Source organism: Spea bombifrons, chromosome 7 (assembly GCF_027358695.1).
Source record: "Spea bombifrons isolate aSpeBom1 chromosome 7, aSpeBom1.2.pri, whole genome shotgun sequence".
NCBI lineage: Eukaryota > Metazoa > Chordata > Amphibia > Anura > Pelobatidae > Spea > Spea bombifrons.
This window is the reverse complement of record NC_071093.1, coordinates 47,089,163-47,108,395: the sequence shown is the minus strand read 5'-3', so window position 1 is coordinate 47,108,395 and position 19,233 is coordinate 47,089,163. Positions and strand designations below refer to the sequence as shown.

Here is a 19,233-nt window from a genome sequence, read left to right as displayed (position 1 = left end):
AGAGAGAGAGAGAGAGAGAGAGAGAGAGAGAGAGAGAGAGAGGTTATTACCCACCCTTAGAGAGAGAGAGAGAGCGAGGTATTACTCACTCCAAGAGAAAGGGGCTGCTGTCAGCCTGCTCTAAATAACCTGCCCCGGCCTTCTGTCAGCAATACCCCAGAGAGAGAGAGAGAGAGAGAGAAGGATATTACCTACCCTTAGAGAGAGAGCGAGGTATCACTCACCCCAAGAGAAAGGGGCTGCTGTCAGCCTGCTCTAAATAACCTGCCCCGAACTTCTGTCAGCAATACCCCAGAGAGAGAGAGAGAGAGAAGGATATTACCTACCCTTAGAGAGAGAGCGAGGTATCACTCACCCCAAGAGAAAGGGGCTGCTGTCAGCCTGCTCTAAATAACCTGCCCCGAACTTCTGTCAGCAATACCCCAGAGAGAGAGAGAGAGAGAAGGATATTACCTACCCTTAGAGAGAGAGCGAGGTATCACTCACCCCAAGAGAAAGGGGCTGCTGTCAGCCTGCTCTAAATAACCTGCCCCGAACTTCTGTCAGCAATACCCCAGAGAGAGGTGTTAAGGGTAGTTCAGAGCCCTGGAAAGTCGCCGGTTGGGGCTTCATCACTCACATGGATTAAGAGATTTTGCATAACCAGCTGCAGCCCCCGTTATACATGGACGGTGTATGGAGACTGTCACGGAACTTGGGTGGCAGAAGACTGCTTAGCCAGTTTGTAGTTTTTTCCCCCGTTTCTTCATTCTCCCCTAGGAGTACAATCACACCCTGATGTTAAAAACCCAGCAGATCATCATTTCCTGTGTCCTGCGTCTGACCAGGACCTAGCCGCGGAAATCAGGGAACTGTATGGCGGCTATGACCCGCGGCGACACCCGTCATCGATTGAGACTGTCGGTACGGACGCCCGTTGTCCTGCCACGTTGCTCTTTTGAGGTTATACAGTGTTCGTGGTGAGCTCTCTAGTGATTTATTTACCAAGAGGCGAAGACACAGAGTCATCAGTTGAGACTTGAGGAAAGGAGATTTCAGCGTCAGCAGAGGAAAGGGTTCTTCAGCAGAGGAAAGGGTTCTTCACAGTAAGAACAGTAGGAATATGGAATTCTCTGCCTGAGGATGTTGTATTATCTAACTGGATAGTTTTAAGAAACGTCTGGATGCTTTTCTGGTGAAGCATAACATGAAGGGCTACAGCTGTTAAAAGGACAGTTATATTAGGTAGTTTATCCAGGGAGTAATCTGATGGAATCAAGAAGGATTTTTTCCCCTGTTGTGGCATAATTGGTAATTGCCCCAAGTAGGGTTTTTTTTTGCCCTCTTTTGGATCAGCTTTAGAAGCTAGGTATGTGTAAAAGGTTGAGCTTGATGGACTAAAGTCTTTTTTCAACCTACTTTACTAACAATTGGAGGTGGTTACGATGAGGGAGCTCATTTGGGAACCCCGGTTTTATCACTAATCTTTAGGACCGGGGTTTACTCAGGCGCGACTATGGAACTCTGGCCTGGCTACTGCGCAGAATATTCCCGGGGACGTCATTCAGGATCCCGATGTCGGATCACGCCGCACTTTGGAACACAGCATCATCAGACCCTGAGCTCTCTATTGATCCGGGATTGATGCTGCTCCCTCGGAATCACCCCGAAATAGTGACTCTTTGTCGGGTAGATATGGTTGGCCATAGAAATACGCGGAGGCTATGGGCTGTCTGGGCATCGTGTTTGGTTGATATGATTATGCTCCTTATCTGTAATCTATAATTCCGTATGTATGCGTTGTCCCAATGAACTATTCCTGTTATCACCTCAACATTGGTGCTGTCTAATGCTTGGGGTGGGCTGCTATGATAACTTATTGTCCATTTTAGGACAATAGCAACACTGGGTAGCTCAGCTTTGGCTAGCCACAGTGTCAGCGAGGCTCCATTTGATCTACGGTCCATCTCATCAGAGCTAGACCTGTCCAGTGCTGAAAGGGTTAACCATAGAGTCTTGGATTGTGGGAAGCATGTTTTGGCAGGTGTACCCAGTCGGGGTACAGGTCATCCTGTCACAGAGACCCTTGGACAGAACCAGTTTATGGGCTCATGGAGGCTCCATGTGAGTGCTTATTACAGAGGTAACCCCTTAAGGACATGTGGCAGAACAGGTATTATTTATAAGGTCAGTGGTATGAGAGTGGCAGCCGCTAACACGGCCCTGTGCGTTCTGCTACCAACATTGTGAGGGTTCAGGGATTACCACTCCTATCACACATCTGAGATCATAATAAAGAGATGCGTTTCAGTGGCAGGTACTTTTTAATTGCCGTTTTTCTCGGGAGGTTTCGTCACTCCCGGTGATTACACTCCTTCTAGAACCATTATCTGCGGAGTATCAATTATACATCTTCCCGTTTCCAGCCCTGACGTCTTGTTCTGCGCTGAAATCTACAGCCGGTCCACCGCTCTGCTGCTGGTCTGTGCTGCCTGTGTAGCCCCAGGCCACAGAGCTTATGACACATTGGCTTCTGTTCTACGTGTGCCTGGATATTTGTGCCCTGTAAGCGCTGGTTTCCAGGGCCTCTCAGCAACCTCCTCTGTCTCGGAGCTCATATCCTTCAGTCTGAGAGGTTCACGGGCATCACAGCAGTGACCTCACAGAAGTCTGGTTGACACAGGTGAGGTCTCCGCTTCGTCCTTTCATGTGCCTGTAAAGCATGGAGCAGGACGAGGGCCGCACACCGGCAGCAGGAGACAAAGGGATGCAACCCCAGGCTGAGTATCTGGAAAATCGCAAAGAGAAAAGCATTCAGAGCAAACAGTCACGTATCTTACGACCAATGAACAAAGTGCTTCGGCGCATGTCTCACGTACCTCCGTATCATGTATCCAGCGCATAAAACCAGCAGGGACACGCTGGCTGTGAGAAGTATCCAGCCTGTCATCAGAAAGAAGCATGGTGAGAGTGTGCTCCATTACGGTCCACGTTTACAATAACATGCACTCTCTGCATCCCACAAAATGAATTACAAGCACTTACTGGATACCAACCCCTAGACGCCTACTGCCAGAGGAACCCCTTTAGATGGTGGAGCCTTTGGCTGTTACATGCGCTGTGCATACTTTACAGCACCTTCATAGGGGAGCCGTGACTGGATTACTGCAGGGTTGTCTGGACTAACCTTTGCCAGATGCAGTGTGCTCTGTGCTGTGCTTTTCTGCTGTGTTGACTGGTGTTTGCAAACTGACGTTTTGTGCATTTAGGGAATTTTCAGAATCTGGAGACGTGGAGACCCCTGGGGATGACAGCAACTCCAGACCTGGAGCACAGAGAAGACACTTAACCTCCATCGTTCCTTAGCACTGCTGCCCTCACTCCCTTGGCTCACCAAGAACTCTCACTCAGACTCTGCTACTGTCCCCCAGCTTCTCCTGCCCAGCTCCACTACTCATACCCCCCTTTTCTGTAGATTACGGTACAGTCCTACAAAGTGACGTGAACCCCATATATGAAGCCCACCACCCTACCTCCCACAAGCATTACCTCTGTAGGCTATTGCGTAGCCTGGTCCACTATGTGCCCGATCAGCCTGGAAGGATACCTGAAGATGACCCGTTGGAAGTATTATACTGTTTGGAGGCTTTTCCCCTCCTCTAATCTGGACAAGGAGGCCCCCATTGGTGCCATCTCTCAGCTCAAGAACATCACTGGGGTCTAGAACCTGGAAGGAACGGAACTGGAGCTCTATAGCGTTGCTGCCAGGTGTGTGGACTTCCCAAAAGCATGTGCTACCAGGTCTGTAATCGTCAGGGAAGTCTGGAGAATACAGAACACCATGGGGAGTAGAGAGGTTCCCACGGCATGCACCAACCCACACTGTGGAGAGATAATATGATTAAACGTGTGTATGCTGGAAGGTCTATACGACTAAACAATGAGCTCTACTGCTATTTGCGCTCATGTTGGGGAGCACTGCGCATTCTTAAGAATCCTTTGCCCAAATTGCTCGCACTCGGCCTTGCATACATCGTTCTAGATTGCTTTACGTATTTTCTTGGGGATGCCTAATGGGTTCCCGCGTTTGAAGTCCATCCCTCTTGATGACCCCGTGGACTACCCCCCGTGGAAGAGAGGCAGAGCAGTGAACCTGGATAGTTGGGGACACTGATCACAGTCAAGGATGGTAACCTGGGAGACGGACCCAGAATCAAGGAGGAGGCTGTGATCATACACCACGGAGACAGCGACACGCTAATCTCACGCCTGTATTCTGTACGTGGATATATACTCACCGCTGTACACGCTGATCCTGCCGTCTCCCCCGCACAGCTCGTTGGGTCTCCCAAAGCAAGCCTGGTCACACTGAGAACTGCTGCCCCGCTGCTGCAACCTGGACACGTCTGAGAGGTCACCACAAAAACAGGCGTATCCTGCCTCCACGCCGGCGTACTGAGTGGGGGTAAAGTAATAAACGCTCAGAACAAAGAACGAAAATTCTGCAAAAACAGAAACAACTCTGTGCCACCAGCCTGTGGCCCTCCCACAGTGTGGACCCCCCGTACATTAGTGCAGGGAAGTCGATGGAGCCTTTTAATTTGGAAATGTGCCTGCCCCTCGTGGAGTCTCTAAACCACGCTGTTACATTTCTGGCTGATTGTTTTAATACACGGTAAAGGTATCCAAGAAAGCTGTCCTTAAAGAATTTATAAGGAAAACGTCATTACGGTGGCTTTTTTTTGCCTCCTGTATGGATGATGCCTGAGGGCAGCAATGTAGCCAATTTATTTTTCTCATGACGTGTGTATGTCCGCCTCTCGGCACACAGAACAGCCGTATCCCTCGGGGTATCGTGTGCTGGGCCCCCTGTTGCACCCCTACCTGGTACCCTTTCCTGCGGCAGAATCGGATACACGTCTGGACTGTCAGTTTGGCAGAGGTTGCGCTGGCGCCACTCAGAGCTGGTGGAGATCCCGAGTCCACAAAGCATCCAATGTATCCGGGCACTGCAGAGAGAGAGACACGGAGACATGTGTCATACATGTACTAGGCAAAGACGTGGAGCCAAGCCTCATGCATGAATAAAACACTAGCGGCGTTACATGTGTAAGAGAATTCTATTCTTGTCACCCAGCCTCCATCGCCAACCTTCAACCCCTAGACCACCCAGCCTCCATCGCCAACCTTCAACCCGTAAGTCACCCAACCTCCATCGCCAACCTTCAACCCGTAAGCCACCCAACCTCCATCGCCAACCTTCAACCCGTAAGTCACCCAACCTCCATCGCCAACCTTCAACCCGTAAGCCACCCAACCTCCATCGCCAACCTTCAAATCTGTAGTCACCCAGCCTCCATTGCCAGATGTCACCCTAGTTTCCCCAATCATGTCCCAAATTAACGGAGTCTGGAAACTAAGTCTATATGTTTCATGTATATTTTAATGACATGGAATCCCAGACGTGGAACCCCCACCGGGATCATTACTGCAGAACTGGCTGCTGCTGCCATCACTCACTGTTGCATGCTGGGATATCACAGTACTTCCAGTAGATCCCATCTTCTGTCTCCGACACGTAACACCATGGCTGGACGTCGGAATCGGGGTTCCTGGAGGATTAAGAAAAGTTACTGGGCTTAGATCACTAATTTTTACAGATAAGGTGGTTGATGCCGGATCGACGGGGCTTCCAGCTAGGCACCGGTAATACCAAAGGCGAACGCCAGCTACCAGTGTGTCCATTCACGTGCCTAACACTTCAAGGTGTATTGTAATTACGCCACGTTCTTAAGCCACGTACCCCAAGACATGTGGTGCCACCCGGACTTGGGCTACAGATCTTGCAGGTAGAGATCTCGCTGCTCCACCCCATGAAGGACATGTTGTAACCCAAAGTCAGCTGCAGAGTTTGTGGATGCTGACACCACCCTCCCTGCCCCCCATATTCCCAGTACTCATCCTTCATCCCATTACCTGCAGTGGTTGTGGGTTCCGAGCCCCAGCTCCCCGCTGGGATCTGACTGGATGTTATACGTGTGTTGTGTGGTCTGGTTCCAGTAAAGACAGGGGGTGCGTTCAGGTCCCGCGTGGCTCACGGACCCCCGATAATCCTTCCCGTTCACCGTGTAGCATTCTGACAGCTCTGAAGTGTGAGACATTAGTCACCCCAAAGGTCTTCTCACTCCAGCACGTTATCAGACTAATTACATCGCCCGTATTCCCCAAGCTCCGTGTTCCAGTCCCCTTACTGTATGGGTAAATGCCCCGATGTGGCCCCAGCGCATCGAGCACTTTTGCCCTTTGCGGAATATTATATAGTATTTACAGGACATGCCATACTATGTCCGAAGGCTGCGAGTAGCCACAGACGGCTGCGTGAAACGTGCCTCAGAGGGTGGCAGGTGAGTTTTTACATGTAAAGTCCTGTGTCAATGGGCTTCAAAGAGACAGCTGCTCTCCTTCCAGAGACTCCCTCCTCTCTAAACCAGGACCCGCAGCTCCCTGCGCCAATCCCACTTCAAAGGACAGCCCGGGGGAGAAGCTACTCCCGCCTGAACACGCCGAGCTAGACACCCCGGGACAGGAATGTGATGGAGAAGGAGCTGTTACCGGGTTCGGGGTAACAATAGAACAGCACCTTAATCTGCCCCTTCGCTAGAGGGGCAAACTATCCCTCTCTAGGAAGCGAGTAAGGATCAGTCTGTGACCCACAGACAGGGTGTAGCAGTGGCGCCGATGGGTGCCTGGAAGTAAATACCCACTTACCTGGTGATGGGAAAACTGAGCCCACACTCAGAGCAAGTTCCAGCAGCAGACACCTAAGCACAGCATCTAAAACCACTGAACAATCAGCCATGGCCCCAGCGAGACGTCACACTAACAACCTCCCGGATGCTCACACGACAGCCCAAATATGTCCATAGGCATGAGACCTGCCACCAACCCTTGGAAGAAAATGAGACTTCGCTTGATGAACGGTCCGCAAAATAAATCTGGTTTGGTGCGGTGAAAGTTTCTGCAAAAGACCTGACTCTGTCTAGTGAGAGTGTCTCTGAGGGGCTCTGTTCGCTTCCCCATTTATAAGCAGAGCACTGGGAGGGGACGCAGCCCGGAGCCGTCTCATGTTTCTACCTGTCTCAGCTCGAGAGAGAAGCACAACCTGCCGGGAGACACCAAACTCATCTTTATTCTAAAAATAAGGCAATGCTCTTTCCTGTAGCACAGAAAGCACTCTGTCTCTCCAAGGGTCCTCTGTAGTAGCGGGTGCAGTGTAAGTGCCCCCCAAACATCTAGCTCCCCTGTAGTAGGGGGTGGAGTGTAAGTGCAGAGGGGGGTATGGACCTGCCACTGGCCATCCAGATTTTTATACATTTTGTAAACCCTTAACCTGCCGCCGGTGCCTGGAATATCAGTAAATGGACCCTCAGACACAAGCAGAGTCGCAGCATGTAAAGGTTTATTGAACTCTTGTAACCCACACCCTGCTCCTTGCGCACGCACATTCCCCACTGCTGACAACCCCTGGAGGGCCCAGGTAACTCACAGAAGCTCTTCCATTGCTCCTTTGCAGCAACAGGTCCTCTGAAAGTCCCACCTTCACCACCTGAAGTCTCCATCTGAACGGGTTATCAATAAATTAATAATAACTGAGGAACCTGGCCAATGCTTTCGTTTTCTGTGTGTGATGAAGATGATGATGATGATGATTGCAGCCAACAATTAGTCGTCCTCAGAGCTAGACTCGTCCTCAGATAGATCTGCCACCGGAAAACGTAAAATGGCGGCCACCCCAGTCAGTTGGCTCAGTTCTGCAGAAAGGTGAGAGGGTAAGAAGATAGTCCCCATGCTTCCATTGGCCGGCTTCTCTCCCTGTTTTTCCTCCACCCTTGTTTAATCATCTTTGGTTAAACATCTCCACGCCTGGCATCCCCAACAGCCAACATCAGTTTCAACTCACACGCAGCGTCCATACTTCTCTCCAAGCACGGCCCTGTTGGACATCATATTCTCCGCCCCCCGTTGCCCCATCCATTTGCCCACTGCCCCTCTTCCTCGTGTCACTTACGTTCTCCTGAGACGTGTAAACTGGAGAAAATCCTGCAGAAAAGACAGCGATTGTAATCCATCATCATTCACAAAGTGCCTCATCACCCCTCATCTTACCCCTGTGTATCATACACTACCCCACATGTGTCCGACTCGCTCACAAGCGCGGACAGAGGATACCTTATAGGACAAGATGTGCTCCTATCTAAGGAGGCTTCATATAATGTAACCAGGAGAAGGCTTATGTGACTTGTTTGGTGAACATACTGGCCATGCGAACATAGCATGATCACCTAGAGCCCACAGTGCAGGCCGCGGGGCCACCATCTTCCCAGCCAGGAGGCATACTCTCCTCACCTCACTGCACCTCCATTATCCTTCACACTGTCCACGAGTCTCACATATCGGCTCCGTGTGGCCACGTCCTGGTGTCTGGAACAGCAAAGGGAGCATTAAGTCAAAACATACCACGGGAGACAGAAAGGAAAGAGACATGTAAAGGCAGTGTTTGGGTGAACAGAGAGAGACAGCAGGACAGGCGGTTGAGAGGGCGTCTGTAACACTCTCACCTGAACAACTCATCGGTAACAAGCAGGGTGTCGATGGCCAAAGCCTCATTAGCCTTCTCCACTTGCTTAACCCTGCAATGGCAAAGACCGCACGTCGTCATAAAACTCACACTCAGCGCGGTGACCGGTGACAGATCAGTACAGTACAGACACCGGGGTAAGACGGGCACCCTCAGCCGGTACACCCTGCACTGCGCCAGCTGCCAGATCCGCGGGTGGGGTGCTGATTGGAAGCGCAGATAAGGATCCCAACAGGATCTTACTGATTAAACCTCAGGGGTAACACGTCAAGCTGGAACCTGCCCCCGAACGGGAATAACTGGGGGGGGGGGGGCGCGAGCAGGGGCCCGCGCGGGGGGGTCGTGCAGGGGCCCGCGCGGGGGGGATTGGCGCGCGTGCAGGGGCCCATGCAGAGTCTGCTCACCCATAGAATGCTCGATCCGGTTCATTCTTTAGCATTTTGTAGAAATCTCCCAGAGCTTTTATCTCCGAGGCGGCCTGGAGAGCAACGAGAAACGTGAAACTCGGGCAAATAGGGCATGCGCAGCCCCCCGCGACACTGCACACACTTACCTTGGTGTCCGCCAGGCGCGCCGTGACCACCGGATCACACAGAACCTCTAGAACAGAGGCACAGAAATGTTAGGACCGTGCAAGCGGAGAGCGGGCGAGCAGAGGGCGCGGAGAGCGGGCGAGCAGAGGGCGCGTACCTGTGAGTGAGTACTTGTGTCCCGACGAGCTGTGAACTTGGAGGAATTTCCCGCGGTTTTCCAGAAGGGTTTTGATATCTTGTTTTACAGCTCGAAGGAAAAGGAATTCACAAAACTGCTCGCGGACAAACCCCGGGGAGGCCACGAGAACGACCCTCACCACTGCGTGGACAGAGAGACAGCCTCGAGTGACACACTGCGCACACAGAGAGCGCGACTCTAAAACTCAAAAGAAGGCGTTTAGAGAAACCATTCAGCTCGAGAACACTTACCCTCAAAGTTAACGTGTCGGAGAATTCCCTGCATCACCTGCTCATAGAACTTCTCCAGAGCCTGGAAGAGAGTGCAGTGGGGGCAGAGACCGTGTGTGAGGATGACCCGAGACACGAGAGCGCAAGCGCGGGGGGAGAGAGAGCGCTCCAGCGCAAGGGTGCCAGGAGACCGAGCAAAAGGTAAGGAGAGAGTGCAGTCCACGTGAAACGCGGGGGGGGGGTTATTCCCACACAGTCGGGGGGGGCAGTTACACAGAGCCAGGGGGGGTGTTACTCCCACACAGTTACACAGAGGGGGGTTACTCGTACACAGTTGGGGGGGTAGTTACACAGAGCCGGGGGGGGGTTACTCTCACACAGTCGGGGGCAGTTACATAGAGCCGGGGGTGTACCTTTTCATGCTGGGTGCAGTTACCCCTCCTCTTTCGCGGGATGTTGGTTTCTACCTTCGCCCGGAGAAGCGTCATACTCGGCGTCACCAGACAGATGTGCGCCAGCCCTTCCTGCATAACCACGGCGGCCACGTCAGCGCTGAACGCGGGGTCACACGCCTGTTCTGTATGAACGGCACACACGTGTACGCATCAGTTACCGGACAGGGGCCGTCTCTCCCACTAACCGGGGGGGGGGGGGGATAACCCCGGAGTTGCCCGGCTCCCGGGAGACCCGTCACCCACTGGGGTTCCCAGAGTGCTTAGTATATACAGTACCACGCGGCGACTAGACAGCGATCACTCTCACCGATCCTCTCCAGAACCACGCTGTCCCACTGCTTTTTCGCCAAAGTGAACTTGCGGTTCAGCTCCAGTTCTATAGTGTGATAAGCCCCCATCTAGAGAGAGAGAGCGAGTGTGAGTGAGACAGAGAGAGAGCACTGTCAACAGACAGGCGGAGGTGGCAGAAATATAAAAGGGGGAGATAGGTCAGGGGATGAGAGCGAGAGAGAGAGAGTGTGAGGTCAGGGGGAGAGGGAAATAAGCCCCATCTAGAGAGACAGTCCGAGAGTGCGGACAGAGGGCTCCTGCAGCCGCTATGTGCACTAACGCTATTTACACAGGGCCACAGATACTCGTGCAAGAGTGCCACGGATCTAATGAGACGCCCGCATATATATATACACACAGAAAGCGCTCCCTTCGAGTCCAAAGGAGGAGCGATTGGCTGCTTCATGCAGTGGACGGGGCATCTCCAGCATTTGTCTATGAAAGTACTAAGTAACTCTGCGAGGCGGTCTCTTTTGGCCGTGTTCTGGGCGGGAAGCGGGGGACGTATTACCGAGACGCACCAGCTGGGAATGGGTTCCTTTACCTTAACATACTGGTTTTCCTGGATATTGATTCCTTTGACCCTCAGCTGACAAGCCTGGGAGTCAAAATCGATGGTCTCGACACAGATGGTGAGGGTGGTCCGCACGCGGTTACTGCCCACGCTGCCGGTGGCCGACTCTGTCTGCACTTTCCTAGAGTGGTAGCGAGTAGAACGTATTCACTGCCCAAGAACTGGCTCTTTACAGCACATAAACACGCAAACATGTAATAAGCGCGCAGACGGAACAGACGGACCAATCAGGAGCCGCCGCTCAGTGCAACACCCCCTCACCTGATGGTGGAGGCGCGCAGGCTGTCGCCCACCTGCAGGAGGTTGTACGTGTGCCACATGTCCTCGGCTTCCTCGGGAATCAGCGTCACCTGCCTGGGAAGATGTCACAATCCATCAGCTGCAAGACCCCCGGGGGAGGGGATGCAGCAGACCACCCCTCCTAACGCATGCCGCGCTGGGCACTCCGGGCATCCTCCCCACCAATTACTCACTCTTCTGTCCTCGGGCCCTTTGTCACTCCGCAGGCTCCCAGCTCTGCCCCATACCTTCCCAGGGGCCTCAGCTCTGCCGCCGCGCTCTCACAGGGGGGGGGACCCCAGCTCTGCCACCGCGCTCTCACAGTGGGGGACCCCAGCTCTGCCGCCGCGCTCTCACAGGGGGGGACCACAGCTCTGCCGCCGCGCTCTCACAGGGGGGACCCCAGCTCTGCCGCCGCGCTCTCACAGGGGGGGACCACAGCTCTGCCGCCGCGCTCTCACAGGGGGGGACCCCAGCTCTGCCGCCGCGCTCTCACAGGGGGGACCCCAGCTCTGCCGCCGCGCTCTCACAGGGGGGGACCCCAGCTCTGCCGCCGCGCTCTCACAGGGGGGACCCCAGCTCTGCCGCCGCGCTCTCACAGGGGGGACCCCAGCTCTGCCGCCACCCTCTCGCAGGGGACCCCGGCTCTGCCGCCACCCTCTCGCAGGGGACCCCGGCTCTGCCGCCGCCCTCTCGCAAGGGGGGACCCCAGCTCTGCTGCCGTGCTCTCCCAGGGGGGGACCCTAGCTCTGCCGCCGCGCTCTCACAGGGGGGACCCCAGCTCTGCCGCCACCCTTTCGCAAGGGGGCCCGGCTCTGACGCCACCCTCTCGCAGGGGACCCCGGCTCTGCCGTCACCCTCTCGCAGGGGACCCCGGCTCTGCCGCCACCCTCTCGCAGGGGACCCCGGCTCTGCCGCCACCCTCTCGCAGGGGACCCCGGCTCTGCCGCCGCCCTCTCGCAGGGGACCCCAGCTCTGTCTCAGCGCTCTCACAGGGGGCCCCAGCTCTGCCTCAGCGCTCTCACAGGGGGCCCCAGCTCACCCTGCATTGTCTTTCTCTATATCTTTGCTGATTAGCTTCATTGTGGCCCCGGTGCAACGGGACTCCTCTTACAGCCGCCTCATTAACAAGTACAGACACTCAGATGGGTGTAGCAAGATGGCCGCCTGAGCACTTCCGGCCCCGTCGGCTGATGAAATCCTGCTGGGCCTGCGAACGATGACATACAGGCAGGGTGCAGCAAGATGGCTGACTTCCGCTCTGATGTACAACAGCCGCCATCTTTACTCCTGGCAAATCTTATCTGATTTCCGTGCGGTAGGGGGCGCGGTGATACCATGTATTTACCGGACGAGCCGCCTTGTGCCTTCCAGAAGAATAGCGGATAGAACTCAATGACAAGACGGAGTCTTTAGCTCAAGTCATTCAAACAAAATGTAATGTCACATAAGCCTCGGGACCTCAGAGGTCCCTTCTTCAGATAGAATGAATGTTTCCCTCTCAGGAGGCCTTTGAGGTCCCGACAGTTCCTGTAAGAAAGACCAGAGCAGCAGTTCAGCCATTATCAGTAAGGGCTGGTGACCCGGCCACTGAGAAGCGTCACGGACCGTCGTATGTGGACCTGCCTCCCGGCGGGGATTCCATGACACCCTGGGGTGATGGGGATCTATTATGTGTGAGGCTCAGTAATCGCCACCCGAGGGGGTCACGCCCTGGGCGGCTTCCACATGCTAAATACCCTCCCTGAAGGGCCCTGTACCGTGCCCCGGGGCTAACTGCCCTCATCGTTCTCCTGCGGCCGGGAAGGAGGCTCGGCCGGCTCCCCCTAGGGCTCCCCCCAGATGGGGGCTAAACAGCGCTAGGGCTCGGCCACCTCATCGGGACTGAGAGGTAGCGACGCGCCTAAACTACCCCTTGTACCCCGGGCAAGATAAGCTCCCTATTTTATAGGATAGAACTGGCCTACTTACCCCCATGCCCTACATGCCCCAGGTAAAATTATCGCCCTGCTGTAAGGGGCATTTTGGTGTCTGTCCTGTGGCTGGTGGGAAGCTGGTGCAGCTGGATTGGGGTAACTGTTTCTGCCCTTAATACCCCATTCCTCTCTGCGGTGTTTGGGGGGGTGTTCCCAGAGGCGCGTGCCCTCCCCATAGAGACCAGCTCCCGGGGGGCTTCCATGTCGGAGCGTGCAGCCCCCCCAGCACCTTCTCAAGCTGTGCTGGCTCCGGGCCCCTGGGCAGCAAACACCTAGAAACCCAAAGCTTCCTGTCCGCCTGCCAGGAAGATTACTGCAAATAACAACTACCCATGTGACTGAAGGGAGGTTTACCTTACTGAGAGAGTGGTAGATAAGTGGAACAGCCTCCCAGCAGAAGTGGTATAGGGTAATACATTGGGGGAATGTAAACATGCATGGGATAGACATACGGCTCCTGAATCTAAGACGAGACCAACGACTGAGTAAGGTTTGAGTCTTTACAGCAGGAGAAACGGGCGACTAGACGGGGCCGCTGGGGGCCGATCTGCCGACAGGTTCTGGGTTTCTATGTTTATTTTCCCCGACCTCAGAGGTTTCTCTAAGTATTTAGACGCATGACTCTGGGGTGAGTCTGGGGTATCTCTGGGGTATGAGGGCAGAATGCTGGGGAACACAGGTGCAGGAAGGTGATGTGGGGGGCACACGGGGTAGTTGGGCAGTACAGGGGGGTCTGTGTAGGGGTGGGTAAATTGGGTGGGGCAGTAGATGGGGGCAATGAGGGGTTAATTGCTGCTATTGTTCTCTTGTCAGCAGGGGGGGGAAACTCAAACAAACAGCCCATTCTTCTGTATCAATAGCTGCAAACAGCCCCTTCCTGCCCCCCCTGCCCTTTGATCTTGTGTTTTTGGTATTCCTGCCCAATATATCTCTGTGTGCGACTGCAGAGCATTACGTGCCAGAGCAGAGCCACTGCAGAGCGTTACGTGTGAGAGCTGAATGACTGCAGAGGATTACGTTCGACTGCAGAGCATTATGCATGAGAACAGAGCGACTGCAGAGCATTACGTGCAAGAGCAGAGCGACTGCAGAGCATTACGTGCCAGAGCGACCGCAGAGCATTACGTGCCAGAGCAGAGCGACCGCAGAGCATTAAATGCGACCGCAAAGCATTATGTGCCAGAGCAGAGCGATTGCAGAGCAGTACGTGCCAGAGCGACCGCAGAGCATTACGCGCATCCACAGAGCGTTACGTGCAACTGCAGAGCATTACATGCCAGAGCAGAGCAACTGCAGAGCATTATGTGCAACCGCAAAGCGACCACAGAGCATTATGTGCCAGAGCAGAGCGATCGCAGAGTATTATGTGCCAGAGCAGAGCAATCGCAGAGCGTTATGTGCCAGTGCAGAGCGTTACATGCGACTGCAGAGCATTACGTGTGAGAGGAGAGTGACAGAGTATGTATGTATAGTAGGCTGTGTGTGAATATGGTGGCACACAGTAAGTATAGCAGGGCAGAGTATGTATAACGGGGCAGAGTATGTATGTATGGATGGATGTATAAAGGGGCAGAGTATGTATGTATGTATGGATGGATGTATAGCGGGGCAGAGTATGTATGGATGTGTGTATAACGGGGCAGAGTATGTATGTATGTATGGATGGATGTATAGCGGGGCAGAGTATGTATGGATGGATGTATAACGGGGCAGAGTATGGATGGATGGATGTATAACGGGGCAGAGTATGTATAGCGGGGCAGTGCACACCCTGCATCAATCTACCCCCCACTGACATTCAGCCCCAAGTTCTGAGGCCAAGAGCTGACACTCTATAGCAGGTAGTGATGTTCCCATCCCCCCCACAGGCAGGGGTTTCAGTGAAACTCCCTCCCCCAGGTGCAGATTTTTGCTCCCACCTGGTGATGTTTGGATGATGATGTCATGGGGGAGGGCAGATCTCCTTATATTGAGCTGCTGGGGGGGCCAGATGGTACTCAGTCTCACTGCTTGCTGCTACAGGTAAGAGGAGGTTGGTGGCTTGTGTGGATTGCCCCATTAATGTGCAGGGGGGGTTTGCTTTGTGTGTTGCCCCATTAATGTGTTGCCCCATTAATGTGTGTGTGGAGGGGGGTTTGCTTTGTGTGTTGCCCCATTAATGTGCAGGGGGGTTTGCTTTGTGTGTTGCCCCATTAATGTGCAGGGGGGTTTGCTTTGTGTGTTGCCCCATTAATGTGTGTGTGGAGGGGGGTTTGCTTTGTGTGTTGCCCCATTAATGTGTGGAGGGGGGTTTACTTGTGTGTTTCCCCGTTAATGTGGAGGGGGGGTTGTCTTCAAGTTTGTTTGTTTGTTTTGTTTCCCTCCCTGGTTTTGATGCTTTCTGGGTGCGTTTATGAAGCCATGTAAGCATTTGTTTGGGGTTTCTAGGGCTGTAAACCCCACTCTGCCCCCACCCCCCCGCATGTTCTGTTTTTAAGCAGGTTAAGTCGCAGTGGGGGTACTTGTGGGGGATGTTAAGTAATGCGGAAGGGCTGCATACCTGAATTGGTGATCTGGGGACCCTGTATAATGTATAGTTGGGCAAACCAGTACTCTAATGGATGTGTCTGAGCCATAGAGCTTGCAATCCAATGCCTATCAAGCTCATTGACACTGGGAATATTTGGGGGGGGGGGGACGTATAAAGTTGTGTAACTTCTAGATGCTGTCTGAATAGGAGACCTCTGAGGCTCCAAAAGCTTCTGGAACCTTTTGCCGTCCCAACAAGTTACTAAATTTAATGGCTTTGCTTTTGGCTACTAAGTCTGTGGCTGGGGGGGGTTGGTTACTGGGTACACGGCTTCTAATTGCTCTCTCTCTTCCAGACGGTAACAAGAATGGCATCTACTGGTCTCCAGATCCTCGGCATGGCCCTGGCCCTCATCGGGTGGGTAGGGGCCGTCGTCACGTGCGCTCTGCCCATGTGGAAGGTGTCGGCCTTCATCGGGAATAACATCGTGGTGTCGCAGATCGTCTGGGAGGGCTTGTGGATGAACTGCATCGTGCAGAGCACCGGCCAGATGCAGTGCAAGGTCTACGACTCGCTGCTCGCCCTGCCGCAGGACCTGCAAGCCGCCCGGGCCCTCACAATAATCGGCATCTTGGTGGCCCTGCTGGCCATGCTCATTGGCATTGTGGGCGCCAAGTGCACCAACTGCGTGGAGGATGAGAATACCAAGGCGAAGGTCAGCATGGTGGCCGGCGTGGTCTTCCTGGTAGCCGGGATTCTCACGCTCATCCCGGTCTGCTGGTCCGCCAACACCATCATCAGGAACTTCTACAACCCGCTGGTTCCTGAAGCCCAGAAGCGCGAGCTGGGGGCCTCTCTGTACATTGGCTGGGCGGCCGCTGCCCTGATGCTCCTTGGGGGAGGGATGCTGTGCTGCTCCTGCCCCAAGAAGGAGAGCACCCCGTACACGGCCCGTTACACGGCCCCCACCTCCCAGCCGCGCAGCGACTACCCCAGCAAGAACTACGTGTGAGGACCACCCGGGGACTCTTCGTGGACTCTGTGACCACATTGCCTGTCATGGCTGCCAGTCCAGAGACTGTGGTGGGGGAGGGGATTGGAAGGGATTTTTATATATATATTTTTTTTTCACTGGAATTACTCAATAAATACGGTTTTTATATGGTAATGCTGTCTCTTCTATAAGTAGCACTCATTGGCTGCAGGTACTGTGGGGGGAGGCTGGCCCCTTGGGAGATTCCTGCTTTAACACAGGTGAGCTGGTCACAGGTGTCATTCTATTGGCTGGAATGGAGGGGTGAGGCAGTAGCGTCTTTCTGCAGAGGGCAATCCCTCTGGAAATGGCTGGCCCAGGATTGCTGAGCGGCGTGTCTCTTACAGCATTTGCCCGCTGACCACACTGACTACTCTCAGCCAGACACCATCCTGTACCAAATTCCGCGCACACATTTCACACTTTCTTCTGATTTGTTGAAATTGATTTATGGAGCTGGGCTTCCTCACAATGGTGACCATAACATGTGACCACAATTTACACCCCCCCCATGTCTCAATGGGATCTTCCCCCAGCCTTAATCTGATTGGATCCCTTGCCCTGTCCCACCTTGATGGCACACGTCCTACCCTTTGCTGATTGGATCCCCTGCCAGATGGGACTGTCCGATAACTTGGGGTAGAGCGTGTTGGACCCGCAGTCCTCTACCTTGGGGTTCCAAATGATACAGATACAGGTTGGGGGTTGTATGTAGAATAAGATCTGATTATTACGCTGCGTTGTGGATGTATTTATCTGCTTATCACAAAGACCACAAATAACGCTCTATTCTAATCCAATCGTTTTACATAAAATGGCAGAATGCCCATATTTACCAAACGCAAGGAGGAGAAGGAGGGCGACAGATACTTGCGGTAGCTTCCAGAATGACCTTGCACCTGGTTTCAGCCGAAACACTGGGGTCCTGCATATTTGTCCAAAAGTGGGACAAAGTCCGTCCTGTGTTCCTCCACAGGACCCGATGCTCTGTTCCCGTAGAATCCCCTACATGCATACGTGATAGCGTACTCTCCCGCCTCATTCCAACAGGCTCCCCAATAGCACCCCTAATCCTGTACCATGGGACTTCCCCTTGTCTCGTCTTGATGGTATGCCCTTGTCTGATGGTACCCCTCCCCTGCCATGTTCTGATGGTATCATCAAGTCTGATGATGCCCCATTCTGATAGTATCCCTAAGTCTAATGGTACGCCTCCCCTGCCCGTCCTGATGGTATCCCCCTGTCCTGATGGTACCCCTCCCCTGTCCTGATGGTATCCCCCAGTCTGATGGTAACCTTTGAACGCTGAAGTTTGGGGCGTCTTGTCTATAGGTCTAGTTGATAGTTATTTCTATTAAAGATTTAACCCCATAAACCCTGATAATGTATTAAAGAGAGTAACTGAGATGTGAATGATAGTTTCTGTCCCCCTCGCACCTATCTATCTATCACCTCCGTGTGAGTATCGCGTTCCGCTGTGAGATTCCTGCTCATGAATGTCTCGGCTTCCATCTAACCATCAATGACCCCGTACACTAGGCTTCTGTGACGTTAATAGACTGTCAGCTGTGTGACCGAGGACTGTTCTCTATTCCCGACAAGTAAATGAATGTGGGGTTCTTGGCAGACAGGGGCCCGAGCCTGGGGCTCCACATGCAGCCCCTCCATGCTGGGTCGCCTTGCCCTGTTGCCTTGACAAGGAGACCTGCTGGCGCCCTCCCTGCACGAAACCGATACAACCCCCCCGGGGCCGTCCAATGGGGAGTCCTGCATGGATACCTCAGATGCATGACGCCAGACCCCGAGGGACCCCCCGCCATACCCAGAACCCAAAGAAACAAGGGAGGCCGGGGGGCTTCACTCTGTATAACTTACTAAAACTGAAAGGATATCCCCCCTGTGAAGAAATAAATGCCCCTTGGGAGGGGTAACAGATAACATTAACATAATCCTTACCAGAGGGTCCCTATTGGGCTATCACCTAAAAGATACATTGGGCAATTTACGGCCAGCCGGGTCATGCTGGCCCTGCGTGGCCCCTTCAGGCCAATCCTAATTTTAATGAATCAATTTCGGGTTCTGTACCCTGTGACCCAATCCGAGGTTCCACAACATGGTGTCTAGACCTGGTCTAGCAATGTGGTGGACACATGGCATAGCCTTCCAGTAGAGCTGATTAAGGAAACCAGAAACACAGAGCAGGGGATGACATAAAAACGTAACTGCCCCTTACAAGAGTTAGTAGGGGGTCAGGACAGGGTTAATGGGGGTTAGTCAGGGTTTGTGGGGGCCAGTTCAGATGAGGGTTAATGTGGGGTAGATGAAAGTTAGTGGGATGGTAGATGAGGGTTAGTGTGTGTGTGGGGGGGTAGAGGAGGGTAAATAAGGGTTATAGGGTTAGTAGCAGTGACTGTCACTGGCTCAGACCTGTCCGGTAGGAGGGGTCACGGCGCTGGGCTGGGTTAAGGTGGGATATAAAGACCCTCATTCATCTTGGCTCCTGTGTCCTCTCCCTGCTC

At 53.6% G+C, this 19,233-nt stretch overlaps 3 protein-coding genes across 3 annotated transcripts; 1 reads left to right on the top strand and 2 right to left on the bottom strand.

Moving 5' to 3' along the window:
* Positions 1-2,284: 2,284 nt before the first annotated feature.
* Positions 2,285-6,994, bottom strand: KREMEN2 (kringle containing transmembrane protein 2). The gene is made up of 9 exons (XM_053471493.1): positions 6,748-6,994; positions 5,956-6,124; positions 5,500-5,591; positions 4,864-4,988; positions 4,278-4,434; positions 3,529-3,861; positions 3,167-3,304; positions 2,859-2,922; positions 2,285-2,767 (listed from the first exon to the last, which is right to left on the bottom strand). The coding sequence occupies exons 1-9, from the start codon at positions 6,836-6,838 to the stop codon at positions 2,626-2,628; spliced, it is 1,311 nt and encodes a 436-aa protein (XP_053327468.1). The 5' UTR covers positions 6,839-6,994; the 3' UTR covers positions 2,285-2,625.
* A 422-nt stretch (positions 6,995-7,416) lies between these two features.
* PELO (pelota mRNA surveillance and ribosome rescue factor) lies at positions 7,417-12,377 on the bottom strand. The gene is made up of 13 exons (XM_053471491.1): positions 12,239-12,377; positions 11,179-11,271; positions 10,888-11,038; positions 10,321-10,411; positions 9,972-10,135; positions 9,580-9,640; positions 9,308-9,469; positions 9,171-9,217; positions 9,022-9,095; positions 8,598-8,669; positions 8,386-8,460; positions 8,048-8,079; positions 7,417-7,790 (listed from the first exon to the last, which is right to left on the bottom strand). The coding sequence occupies exons 1-13, from the start codon at positions 12,277-12,279 to the stop codon at positions 7,702-7,704; spliced, it is 1,152 nt and encodes a 383-aa protein (XP_053327466.1). The 5' UTR covers positions 12,280-12,377; the 3' UTR covers positions 7,417-7,701.
* Positions 12,378-15,056: 2,679 nt separating this feature from the next.
* On the top strand, positions 15,057-16,849 carry LOC128501648 (claudin-4-like). Its single transcript, XM_053471202.1, has 2 exons — positions 15,057-15,194; positions 16,037-16,849. Exons 1-2 carry the CDS (start codon positions 15,117-15,119, stop codon positions 16,691-16,693), a joined length of 735 nt encoding a protein of 244 aa, XP_053327177.1. The 5' UTR covers positions 15,057-15,116; the 3' UTR covers positions 16,694-16,849.
* The last annotated feature ends 2,384 nt before the right edge of the window (positions 16,850-19,233 follow it).